The following is a 12,868-nucleotide window of genomic DNA, read 5'->3' as shown; positions in this document are numbered from 1 at the left end:
CACGGACTGCCACCCAGGCCGGGGAGCCTCGTCGCTGCCCCTCGGGTGCACCCCGCGCAGGTGAGACCCTCCTTCCCCACGGAGCTCTGTTTGGGTTTCCGTGGCGTTTGTCCCCCCGCGGGTTTGTTTGTTTTTCTTCAAATTACAGATGCAGGGAAAACCGCCTGACATCATGAGAGCGGGACAAATGCTCACTTTGAAGGATTCCTGGGCAGGACTTCAAGTGAAATCATATGCCTGAGAAGAACTTGATACTGGTCTAGAGAAAATAACTAGTTCTGACTTTGCCAAACCGTGGAATGTGCAAAATGCTCGACTTTTTTGTAAGAGGCCAAATGTCCCTTAAAAAGCTCCCTTATGAGTATGAGCCCAAAGACCCCAGGGGCAGGAAGCGTGTGCCAATCTTGAATGTAGGAAGAAAGGACACAGGTTGTGTGCGTTTCTATTTGAGGATATTTTATTAATGTGTTGCACTCTGGGTAGGGATCTGCAACGGTGCCTGGTGCCTGGATTATCTGTGCATTGCTTAATGGTACACACACGCACGGGACCCAGAAACGTGTGCATGAGCACACTTGCTGCTGTTATCAAAGGCTTATCAATTAGAGGAAGTTAAACACAAGACAAAACAACTATCTTCACGGTAAAAACAAACTCAGTTCTTCAGAAGGAAGACCATTTAACCCAGTTCTTCCTCCTAGCCAAAGCATTGTGGTTGGGGACAAAGACAGGAGTCCAGGGACATTGCATGATAAGATTTAGCGTCTCCGTGATGAAACCATGAAACGGGTAATCTATCCAGCATGTACTTTAAACAAAGGTAACTAAAATAAAGCACTGGAATAAAATGAGACTAACGGGGAGGGAACAAGTAAGTCATTTCCACTATGAAGAGTGGGGCATTTTATGTCCCATCAGTGGAGGTGAGTTTATAGACATAACCTTGCAAGCTAGAAATTACATTCCAGGTAACAATTTCCACCACCAAGTTGCCTCACTTAAATAAAGTTACTTATGAGCTTTTTAAAAAGCTTGTCTATTTTATGAAAATCCAGGAGAAAATATTATCTTCATTTTTCTATTACTGAGTGTCAATATGATGACTGCCTTTCCCAGTTTCTTTCTATGAAAAAGAAGTGGAGATGCAGAAGAGAATGTAAAACACTCTTTTCTGAAGTATCTAGCTTATATACCCAGAGTTAGGATAGCATTTACCTTCTCAGTCATGACGTGACTTCCATCCTGGTGTCCTTCAAGAAACATCAATAGTCAGACCAGGCTAGTGAACATGGAAGTTCCCTCAAAAGCATCTGGAAAATGGACATGATGGGATGACTCATGCAAGAGGGATTTGCCATCTTGGTCTTCTCCCCCATCCTTTTAGGATACTTTAGCTTAAACACATACAATCCACAGACACCCCACAGATATACCACACAAAATCGTCTTTTCTTTTCACTATAAGGTAAATGATAACCAAAAATTTAAAAACAGAATAGAAAAGTAAAAACCAGTAGCTCTCTATGCTTTTACTAATATTTTAATATAACTCAATGCTACAGGTTCCTTATTATGTTTCTAAAATATTCATAATAATTCATTTATAATGCTGTTGTGTTAGCATTTGGGAATGCTGTGTGAAGAGGGAAAGAAAAACCTCCAGGCAATAAAACAATCTCTACCTGAGCTAAGTAAATGCAACCTATTTGGAGACATTAGCTTATTTGAATTAGTTTGTGAATTAGGCACCAATAATTCCCAGCTTGAAAACACCCCTACTTACATGTGACTTGTTAAGCTGATGAAAATTTAAAGGCAACTCTTAAAAATCACCATTTTAGTTGTTTAAAAAAAAACCTGAGTTTTTGTCCCAGAAAATCCTGAATGAAATAAAAATCCAGCGCCATTTGTCCTCATTTTACAGAGCTTCAGGGGTGTGTGTGTGTGTGTGTGTGTGTGTGTGTGTGGACATGGTACTGACTGAAGAGTTGTAGCATTTAACAATTATAATTGTTCCAGTGATTACCAAGGATACCCCAGATTTGAGTATTTATTTTTACTGCTCGGTTGCATTTTCTTTACGCACATATCAGGAGCATGTTTCCCAGGGGGATAACATTAATACAGCAAACCCTCTTCTTTTTTAATCAACATAGCACTGGGAATCATTCATTCACTCAAGAAGTAAATAAATCACGCAATGATCTCCCTCTGAATTAAAATTTTCTACACATTTGAAATATAATATATAAAATGTATGTATTGTTTTCATTAACACACTGGCCTTTCACGGAAATAAGCCTTTTTAGGAATCTTCACGGAAATAAAGGGAAGGACAAAAATGCATAGTAACAAGAAAATAATACTGCTTTCACATTGCTTATCTGAATGCTTTAGTTCAGACTGTAAGCAAGAGGTACCTGATAGCAAATCTGTTCAGTTCAACCTAAGAGGTGGAGAGGCAGTGAACCCCGCTGAAGGCCAAGCTGTAATAATAATAGAGCTGTCCTTTAAATAGCATGGCTGTCTCTGTCAGTAGCTGGTCTATTTGAGGTTTTCACTCCTTTGTTTATATTAGCGCCCCCACTCCCTCCTGGATATCCCTGGAGTTAAACAAACAAGTGTTTACCACCAACTTAATTTTAAGTTTTAAAAATATAGACCAAACTTTAAAGTTCTTAAAATTTTTCAATCATATTTATTTATTGCAGAAAAATAATATACAAAAGATATTTTACAAAACAGTCATAAAAATATGAATGCATTTAGACACCGGATCTATTTGCATTTTACCATGGGTCATCAATAAATAAATAGAATGTTGTCTTTTGTATTTTATGTTTTTCTTTTCCCTCAGAGGAAGTAATTTTTTTAAGGAATTCACTGACTGTGGTTTTGTAGGCCAGTTTGATCCCAGCGTTTTTATTTCTAACGGTGTTGTTAAAATTCCTCTGATTGTTACCATTTTAAAATGGAGAAAGTCCACAATGATGCCTTTCCTCTCAGTGGCTGACTGGCACGACCTCTTGAGAATGCATGCATGAAAAAAAATAAAACATTCTTCGTCAAAAGGTGGGGGGCACAAACAACAACGGTTCAGACTTCTATCAGAATGCAGAGGTGTGAGGCTGGTGCCGCTGCCTCTGGGAATCTCGGTCCACCGGCCTGTCTGGCTTTCTCTTTTAAAAGTGTGCCCCACGCCCTGATTCTTTTGAATCTGGGCTCTGCTCTTCTAATTTCCAAGAAAATCTCTGTCATATAGATTTATTTTTAGTTATCCAGCTCCAGAGTTCTCTAGACTGTCCATTTTCTCCTTCTCTGGAAACAATGACATCTGCAAAAACCCAGAAGGGGAAAGTTGGTTATTGTGTATGTCTCTGCGGCTGTTCTCTAAGACCACTGAGCCTTGTTATCACTACCAGCGAGAATTTTCGCTGAACAACCTGGAAGGATTTCAGCCCAAGGGCAAGAGGAAGTGGGTGGGCGGAAAGGAGGGGGTGGAATTTGGAAACATTTGTTTTAAGAAGAAGGGAATTTTAAAGACGAAAGAAAGGGGGAGGGCTAGCTCTGGGCACAAGGCCCCCTCAGCTTCTCAGTCTTCTGTCACGCACACTCCCGCACACGCTCACCCCTCCCCGACCCGGACCTGTTTCCCCAGTGGGGACTGAACTACCTGCCAGGGACACGGGTGGGATGGGGTGGCGGTGCCTGGCTAGGTGGAGGGCAGCGAGGAGAGTAGGGTCACCCAGCGCGGCGGCGCGGTGGCCAGGGAGCCCAGGCCTGGCCCGAGCGACCCCGAGGGGGTCCTTACCTAGGTCTCCGGCCTGCCGAGGGGGTGGAGAGCTCCGCCTGCTAGTGGGATGCAGACATGGACCAGGCCCCCTCCATCCTCCAGACCGAGAAGGCGTAGCTGAGCCGCTCGTGGGCTACATAGCTGCAGCTTGCCATCTTGGAGTCCAGCTCGTCGCTCTGCAGGACCTGGTACAGGAAGTCGATGTACCTGGCCGCCAGTTTGAGGGTCTGAATCTTGCTCAGCTTGTCCGAGGGCAGCGTGGGGATGATCTTGCGCAGCGCTGCGAACGCCTCGTTCAGCGACTGCGTGCGCTGGCGCTCCCGCACGTTGGCCATGACCCGCTGCGTCTGCAGCTCCTCGTACGACTGCGGGCTCCCGCCCCCGCTGCTGCTGCCGCCGCCGCCGCCCGCGCCGCCGCCGCCGCCGCCGCCGCCGCCCGCAGATTTCTTGCCGCGCTTGCCCTGGGCCGGGCTGCCCGGCTCGTCGCCGCCTCCGACGCCCCCGCCCGCGGCCCCGCCGGGCCCCGCGCTGCCGCCCGCGCTGCGCCGACTGCTGCGCCGCTTGCGAGCCCCGCGCTTGCCGCTCGCCGGCTGCTGCCGGTCCGGCTCCTCCTCGCTGTTGCTCAGGCTGTCGTCGGCCGGCGAGACGGGCGAGCTGGACACGTCCTGCATCATCTCGCGGGCGGCGACGTGCGGCCTCGCGGAGCCGGGAGGAGGGGGAAGAGCAGAGGAGCGGGGCGCCTTAGCCCGCCAGCTTCCCCGCGCTCGGCGCCGGCCCGGGCCGCCCGGAGGACGCAGGGAGGAGGGATGGGGGGAACCTCCGCGGGGAGGAGGCGGGGAGGGAGGCGGGCGGGGGAGGGGACGGTGTGGAGGGCCCCGAGGTCCAAAAAGAAGGCGCCCGACGGCCGCACGCGCGCCCTGCTCGGCCTGGCGCAGCCGGTGCCGGTGCTGGCGAGCCCGCGAGGTGTCTGGGAGTTGGGCGCGGGCTGCGGGCTTGGCGGCTCTTATACCTCCGTGCGGGCGGAAAGTTTGGGGGCAGCGGTGTCATTGGCCTGACGTGGGGAGGAGGGACTTTTCGAAGTTTTATAGGAAAGTTTCCGCTTTCCAGCCCCCTCCCCCGGCCCGGCCCCCCTTCCTCGGGGTCTAACAATTCGTCCTCCGAACCATTCAAAACCGACCTGGCCCGGGCGGCCGGCCCCTGTGCCCGCCTCCCCCGCCCCGCAAGCTCTCCCCCTCCGCTGGAGGCGATGCGGGGCGATTTCCTTCCGCGTCCGAGAGCGCGCCCAGCGCCCCCAGCGCCCCCGCAGCCCAGCGCAGCCCCGCAGACCGGCGGAGGGGCCTGTCCCGGACGCTGTCCCCCCACCCAGTGCCCCGTGGGGGGAGGTGGCTGTGACAGCAGCAGTGGCCAGCGGCTTCGACGCACTGGGTGATGTCTCATCCCGCCCGGGATCTCTCAGAGTCCTTGGGGCCTGATGGGGGTGGCTGGGGCGCAGGCTGGGTGGCAAAAATAAGTGTCAACCGCCGAGCCTAACCGATGGTCAGGTAGAGGAAACCCCTAGTCCCCAGGGAGTCACCGCGGCTGCCGGGCCCCGAGGTCGAGGGCGGTGCCGAAGACGTGGCCACACGGCGCGCAGGGGCTGTGGGTCTGTGTCCCGGCCTGCCGTCTCATCCCTCCCGGAGAAACAGCTGGGCTCCCCTTTCCTGCTAAAGTTCCCCTGCTCTCAAAGGGAGCCTCCGAAGGTGCTGGGCCGAGGCTGAAGTTCATTCCGCCACAGAGGCAAGCCTCTTCCTTAGGAAGAGAGCCAAGCAAGGGGAGGGTAGAGCTGCCTTCGTGTTGGCCCCAGTGCCCCAAGGTGGAGGACTCTGTGACGTTTCATCGCCGGGACTCCCAGAGGAGGCCCCGAGTTGTAACCTTGGGTAGTCAGTGCATAAAATGTTAAGGTGTGTGTACGGGAACTCAGTATCATTTACAGGGCTGCTTGGTCCGAGTGGCCCATCCCAGGTCGTCTTCCTAGCAGGTCGCGTGAGTCTCAGAGTGTCTCAGATGCATTCTGACCATTCAGCCGTGTTTGGCGATGCAAGCATTTCTACCTAATACCGTGAAAACCCAAGGGCTCCAAAGAGGATTCTGGCAAACTGCAAGCTGAGAGATTGATGAGCAAGAAGGGGAGAGGCTATCAGAGAGAAGCCTGCAGGACTTTTCCCCCCACCCCCCAAGGATGAGGGGTTAGGGGGTCGGTTCAAGATGATCTCTTACTATTCAAAAAGGCAATCTGGGACCTAAGGCTGTAAGTAGCCAGAGTTCAGGGGCAGAGTTTACAGTCGCGGGGAGGAGAGCCTCGAGCTCCTGGCGGCTCACAGGCTGAGGTCCTGGCCCAGGCTCCCAGCCCCTACTTCCCGGGTCAATCCCCTGGGGAAATGCTAGCTCAGCAAGCGCCCCTCTCTGAGTTGGACCAAAGGTCGCGGCCAGCGACTTCCTGAGAAGCTGGAGGCCGAAGCCCCTGCGAGGCAGGGCAGGCCACGTGGCTGCGTCCCGCTGAAGCTCTCAGCTGGGTCTCGGAAACGCTGGGGTGTGGAATGCCTGGGGCTGGTCCTCGGCTCAGCCTTTGTGGGGAGAGCTACCTCTTTGGAGCACAGTAAACCTGACTGCGCTTTCACCAGAGCGGAGCCCTCTCGGGGTTGCCCTGCACCGCTTGTACTGATATCCAGAGACAATGACCACAGCGTGCCAACTGGACCGCCCCGCCCGCTGCTGCCATATTTTAAAATGACAGCCTGGCTGAGAACCAGATTCTACTTGACCTCCACTTAATTTTAATAGCTCGTAGCCAATTCTTCTCAAAATAAAGCCACTCCTGCACCCTTGTATTTGCATCTTTCACCGACAAGAATTTATCTCTTGGAAACAAAACATGGCAGAAATTCTGCCTCATTCCCTATCAAGCGTTCTGCTTTCTAAAAATGAATTGTAGGGTATCCAGCAATTATCTTTTAGAAGGTGGCTGCGGAAATCTCGAGAACTTTCCATTTTAGCTATCTCGATTTTCTCTTTATTAATATCAGTCTCAAAAGCTATTTTTCCTTTAGCTGAGTATTAAAAATAATACAAAGAGAACGAATGATAGGAGCCTTTTCTTCCCTTGGGGACACGGCCAAGGAAGATGCTGAGGGAGGATGCGAAGTGGGGGAGGCTACTTTAGAGAGCGGAAATGTTGAGGGGAAGGGTTGGAGCAGGTGAGGAGAAACAGTTCACACCTCTGCCTAGCCAGGGTCATTAGCAAGTGCAAGGCTTCCAATCTGCAAGTTAGTCCTGGCGTTGCAATGTTGCCCCCCCCCCCTCCACACACACACACACACACAGACACCCTCCTCAGCGCTTAGGTAAAGCTCTTGAAACCAGAGTGCTTAAAAAGCATTTGAAATGAATGATCTAACCAGAGCCATCTCCGGCTTGGGAGCTTTTGAACAGGATCACAACGAATCATTTTAATTCTGAGTAGAAATTCCTCTTAAAGGCTTTCTGAGGTGTGGAGGATGGAAGTACTTGTTAAGTGGTGCTGAGATTTACATTTTGAGCAAAAGGTGGTAGTACATTCCCAAGTGAGTTAGCTCAGCAGTATCTAGCCTTGATAATGTGTGCTGTGCAAAAGTGACAAGCCTTGTCTGTTGCATGCAGCTCCTTGTCAGTTTCCTTAACGCCATTGCTGGGTAAAGCTGAGCCCTTCTCTATTCGCCCACAAGTCTGATACAATTCTGGATATCTCATCGACGTGACCGTGATTGTGATTTGCACAGTGTTTCAGCTTCACATCAGAGAGTTTCCTCTATTTTCAAAACCCGATTTTGGTCTTTCAAGTACAACAGTTTTACATCTTCCCCTTTAAGGCTTCTGTCAATGTGACATCAGCTGGGGACTGGGAAGTGATAGGTTAATTAGGATCTAACTCACTTTGTCTACTTCAGAAGCAGGAAAGATCCCCTAAACAACGTTCACTGAAAACAAATGCCTTATGCTCTTGGAGAATTCAGGAGGAGCTTTGCTTTCGGGCTACAAACCTGGCATGTTTGCAGTTCTTCCTGAGCAGTGCTTATAAAAAGAAAGCAATGAGAAAAAGAAAAATCTCATGCTGGGCACAGACAGCGTTTCTGTAATTATTCTTACACTTTCATTGTGCACTGACATTTTCTTAGCAGTCAGTTACAAATACTTTGAGATCAGGAAAGGAAACACACTGTAAAAATTGTTAGCGAGCTGGTAGGCTTTAGAGTTGGGTTTGTACAAAAGCTTTCTACTCCACAATGACTCTCCTAGGTCTTCAGATGACAAGTTACTGGGTCTTTGAATGGCTTAGGTGAAACACAGGAACCCTCCTGCAGAAGGGGTGTGTGTGTGTGTTAGAAGGCTGCAGTTGAACAGGTCTCAGACAAAGGTTGTGCATCTTAGATTTCATCTAATTTTGGACATTCTACAGGATTTCCCAGTTTGGTATTTCAAAGAGATAATTTCATTGCAGTGTTATATAAAGTCTACATCAGCACCAGTGACTCAGATCACTCCTGGTTTGCAGGCAGCCTTGGTGATGTTTGAGCATATTCGTCCCTCTTCGGATATTCTAGTTCGTGAATCTGAGTCGCTTTTATCTTTCTGAATTCCTTTAATAATACTGAACTAAAGTTATACAGTGTAAATGTTTTAATCCAGAAGTAAGGACAAAAAATTTAAAGGAAAAAGAAACTGAAGGACTCCTTAAATGAGCAAATAAAAATGGAAATCAATTAATCATTAGAATATCTGACATTCTGCATTTGAGATGAGGATGAGATTAAGACTTGAATACTCTGGAAAGGGCAAGAGCAAGGCAAAAGGATAAGCGTCCTACATTCCCCCCTTGACTTTATTTTATTCTAAAAAGTGGTAAGTGCAGCTTGGAGAGTTGGTATCACATCTCACTGCCGGTGGACCTGACTGAAATACACACTCCCTAACTCCCTAGTTATTTTCAAATTACTCTGATAACTGAAGAAAACCCCCCACAAAAGACAGACCTCATCGGTACATTTCACATGATCCAGTCCTGCTGTGTACTATTTAAATATCTTAAGCCATCTGATGTTCAGCAATTCAAGTAGAAATCGGACAATTTATACTGTTTTTCCAGCTTAGCTTTCCTTTTTTGGCTATCCATAACTTTTACCTTTCTTCTCTCTGGGGATTCCCCCACCTACAGATGGCTTTTTCTGAACCCTTAAATCCCATTCACATTATTTGATTTGATTCTTCCTGAAGAAAACATGTTGTTTTTGCCAGTGACCACAAGAGGACACAATTTCCTAGGAACTTTGCCTGAAAAGAAGTTTACAGAAGAAGAAAGAGTAACGAGATAGCAAAAATAGTAATTAGTGAATGTCATTTTAGAGATGTCTAGTTTTTCTGTGTCACTTTTATTGATTTTTAAAAGCATAAAAATAAGCTAATCTTCAACATTTGGGTTTTTTTTAAACTATTTTCCCCTTATGTGAAACTTGGATGAAATTATATATTTATGACAAATTTGAAAACCTAATGTTGTAGTTAAGGAAAAATGTTCATATTTGACAGAATTTGTGCAAAACTCTTGATGGCTTCTATTTTAGAGTAATGTTTAATAACAAAAAAGGGGGTTTTAAGAATCACACGAGCATTTCAAAATTCTTATCTGGGAGTGTTGGTGTGTGTTTAAAATTCCAACACTTTCCAGGCTCAGACAGTAGGATTGCTTAGAATTCAAGCCTGTATGAGCTCCAGGGCGGATGCTAGACCAGCACTCAACTGTAGTGAGACACTGTCTCAACAGAACTTTCCCCTGACTGAATCTGGGCATTTGCAATGTCTTCACATAGGAAGGTACGTTAAAACTGTTTTTATAATTTGTCAAATATGTTTGAATGCACGTGTTAAATAAAATTATTTTGCAGAGATTGTAGGATTACTTAGGATATTCACTGTCTATACTTCTTCAAAATGATTATACACAATATTTGGCTAAAGATTGTTCCTCCTATTTTCCCCTCCTCTCTCTGAAGAGGACTTGAAACCAGATGAGTGACACACATCTATAATAATTCTTGCACTTAGGAAGTGGAGACAAGAGGGTTGTAAGTTTAAAAATACCTTGGGAGAACAGAGAGAAGCCAAGTCTTTGAAGGTTTTTATAGCAGTTTTATTATTTTGTAATTTAAAATGAATGCCTTTTGATTTTTTTTTTTTTTAAGAATTGCATCATTTTGGAGTGTTTCGATGACATCAAGGCTGGGGAATCCTGAGTTGGTCACTGTTAAATTCTTCCTTTGTATTTGTATTTTCTACAGATACATGCCTCATAATATTACTGATACTCTGCTCTAGGCACTGAACAATGGAACAAAGATCTAGAAAATAAGAGAAAAAGAGAAGAGGAAAGCAAATAAGAAGAATAAAGAAGAAATCCAGGTAGATGGTACAGAATCTGGAAAGCAGAGGTAGAATGACATCTGGACAAAGGAAAAGGAAAGATGAAGAGAAACAGACCAAAGCTTCCATGTGGAAGGGGAGTACAAAAGGCCAAAGAACAAGGAAAGAATTGATACATTGATATAGTAGAACACCAGTATTATTAAAGTAGACTTGTATTTGTTCAAAGGTTTTGTTTCAAGTATTTTCTTACCTTTGGTAGAGCCATTTAGTTAAATAAAAATCCCAATCATTGTTGAAGACATAATAAAGACAGGTTGAAAGGATATAAAACTTTTAATTATTGGTGACGTTCATCTACTGGGTATGGTTTCTCTTATATTAGAATGAACTTGTTAATATGTTGTCACTACTGAACCTCAGGACACATTTCTTTTGGGTGAATACTGATGTCATTACTTCATTGAAAACGCTATTAACCATGATATAATTTTAGAATGCCCATAGCAGTTGCTTAGAACCCTAGGTCCTTGGTTATTTTCCATTGGACCGACACTACTATAAGGGAAAGCTGGATGTTTCTTCTGGTAGTGAGTGGGGCTCAGTAGCTTCACCTTCCTAGACAGAGCTTAATAGATGAGGCTTATTCCCATTCAGTCTACTGGATGACATCAGACATTGTCAGGTTCTCATTCTCTTAAAGGTACATGCTAGACGTGGATTCTGGTTCCCACTAGCACCAATTCACTGCGGTGTTGGTGTTGGTTCTTCTGTAACTGTTGATGACTCTAGTTATGCTAGATACTCTTAGAAGATTTAATCCATGACATCAAGCAAGCCACAGAACAATGGAAAATAAAATGTATTTTATGCAAATGAGGAAGTAAAAGGGTTCTGATATGTATTTGCAAAGAGTGCCAAGAAAGAGGCCTGAGCCTGCACTGAGGTGATAAGGGTGATTTGTGCATTTGGAAATTTCCTTCATGTGCTAGCGGTCGCCCTAGGAAGTCTTTCCCAGAAAGGTAAAGAAAAGCTCAGAGATCAAACTGAAATACAAATGGCGTGACACATGACTTATTGAGTCAGTTTGAAACATACAGCGTGAAGGGGGACCTACAGCATGGTTAATGAGTATTCTAGGGTAGGCTGTGGGCAGGAAGGACTTCACGACCATATGTGTGGCTTTGCCTCTTTCTTCTCTTTATCAGCCTTTCCAGAGGTCCAAAGTGGAGGGTAAGCAACCATGAGGTGTGACTAAAGCTAATGTTGCTCTGCAGAGATAAGGCAGACAAGCTTACCTACAGCTGGGGCTTGACATGGCCCTACAAGACTCTGTTACCCTGTGCTTATATGAGTTCCTCTTCAATAAAGGTTTGCTATGAGCTGATGACTGTTTGATGTCCCTTGGTATTCCTCTCCCTTCCTACTTTGTGTACCCCCAGCCGCCAGCTCCCACTGCTTAAGATGTTCTTCAAGCTTCTTGTTTCTGTATTCAATTTTATCACTCATCCTGTGTGCCTTCTCTAGCAGAAACTGCTATTCATAAATAGTGTAGTAAGCAAACACTTCAGTCTTCTTGAAAGACAGCTTTATTTTTGAGGGATGGGTAGATATGAAGCAGGACCTGTGCATCCATGTTTTCTCATGGATGGTTGGATAGGACAGGAACTGAGTTTGGGTGTGGTGAGATTCAACATATCATTCCTCTGGATGCAAGATGAAACAATTGGATGATTTGAGAAATGCTAATTTCACTTGAAAGATTTCACAAATATCTTGTCTGCATAGGAAGTTTTGTAATGACTGTTTCTAACTATGACTTGTCCACATCTGGAACCTGAGAGCATTTTTCAAACTAATGATAACTAGCTTTCTTCAAGTTGTGGACACTGCTTTTGGCCAGTTGAGCTTAAAGTTTTGTGCCAGACATGAGTAAAATAGGCAATGAAGCAGCTTGAATTGGGGCAGAAGGAGGTTTCTCTCCGTGGCCCATGCCTTAAATCTATCACTGGTAACTTACTAACATGGTGCTGCTATTTCTTAGTCTAGTATTCTCATCTAAATATAAAGGATGCTTGGTGTGGTAAACCTCGGGGGTCTCTAGACCATGAGTGAATTAAGTTTTGTTTTGTTTGGGGCTGCTTTCTTGTTTTGTTGTTGTTTTTCTGTCCTGGGGATTGAACCAAGGGCCTGTGTATTCTAGGCAAACAGTAAGTGCTGCATTCTATCTCCAGCCCACATGATTTAATTAAATCACATGAGACATTACTCTGGAGATGAGAGTCTCTGGGCTACTGAAGGAGGCTGAGAAGGTCTAAACTACCGGAGATGTCAGACTAAGAAGCAGGGGAGAAAGTGGATAAGGAAGGTTACAAGCGTCCTCAGGCCTCGGGTCTGTCCAGGCCTCGCAGCACTGTTTACTTAGTGTGACTGAAGCTGTTTGGTTACGTTAGTTATGGAATTTATTCTAAACAGAGGGCTGTTGCTGGAGGGCTTCTCTCCAGGTTCCCCAAGCCCTGCAGTCCCACAATCCACTTATAAAATAATCACTCAGACGCTTATATCACTTATAAACTGTATGGCCGTGGCAGGCTTCTTGCTAACTGTTCTTTTATCTTAAATTAACCCATTTTTATAAATCTATAC

The 12,868-nt window shown here is 46.0% G+C and overlaps 1 protein-coding gene across 1 annotated transcript; it reads right to left on the bottom strand.

Annotated features, from left to right (window-relative positions):
• Positions 1 to 2,675: 2,675 nt before the first annotated feature.
• Twist1 (twist family bHLH transcription factor 1) lies at positions 2,676 to 4,795 on the bottom strand. The gene is made up of 2 exons (XM_028878407.2): positions 3,812 to 4,795; positions 2,676 to 3,334 (listed from the first exon to the last, which is right to left on the bottom strand). Exon 1 carries the CDS (start codon positions 4,465 to 4,467, stop codon positions 3,853 to 3,855), a length of 615 nt encoding a protein of 204 aa, XP_028734240.1. The 5' UTR covers positions 4,468 to 4,795; the 3' UTR covers positions 2,676 to 3,334; positions 3,812 to 3,852.
• Positions 4,796 to 12,868: the final 8,073 nt, after the last annotated feature.

Source organism: Peromyscus leucopus, chromosome 14 (genome assembly GCF_004664715.2).
Source record: "Peromyscus leucopus breed LL Stock chromosome 14, UCI_PerLeu_2.1, whole genome shotgun sequence".
NCBI classification, from domain to species: Eukaryota; Metazoa; Chordata; class Mammalia; order Rodentia; family Cricetidae; genus Peromyscus; species Peromyscus leucopus.
This window is presented reverse-complemented; position numbering and strand designations above follow the sequence as displayed.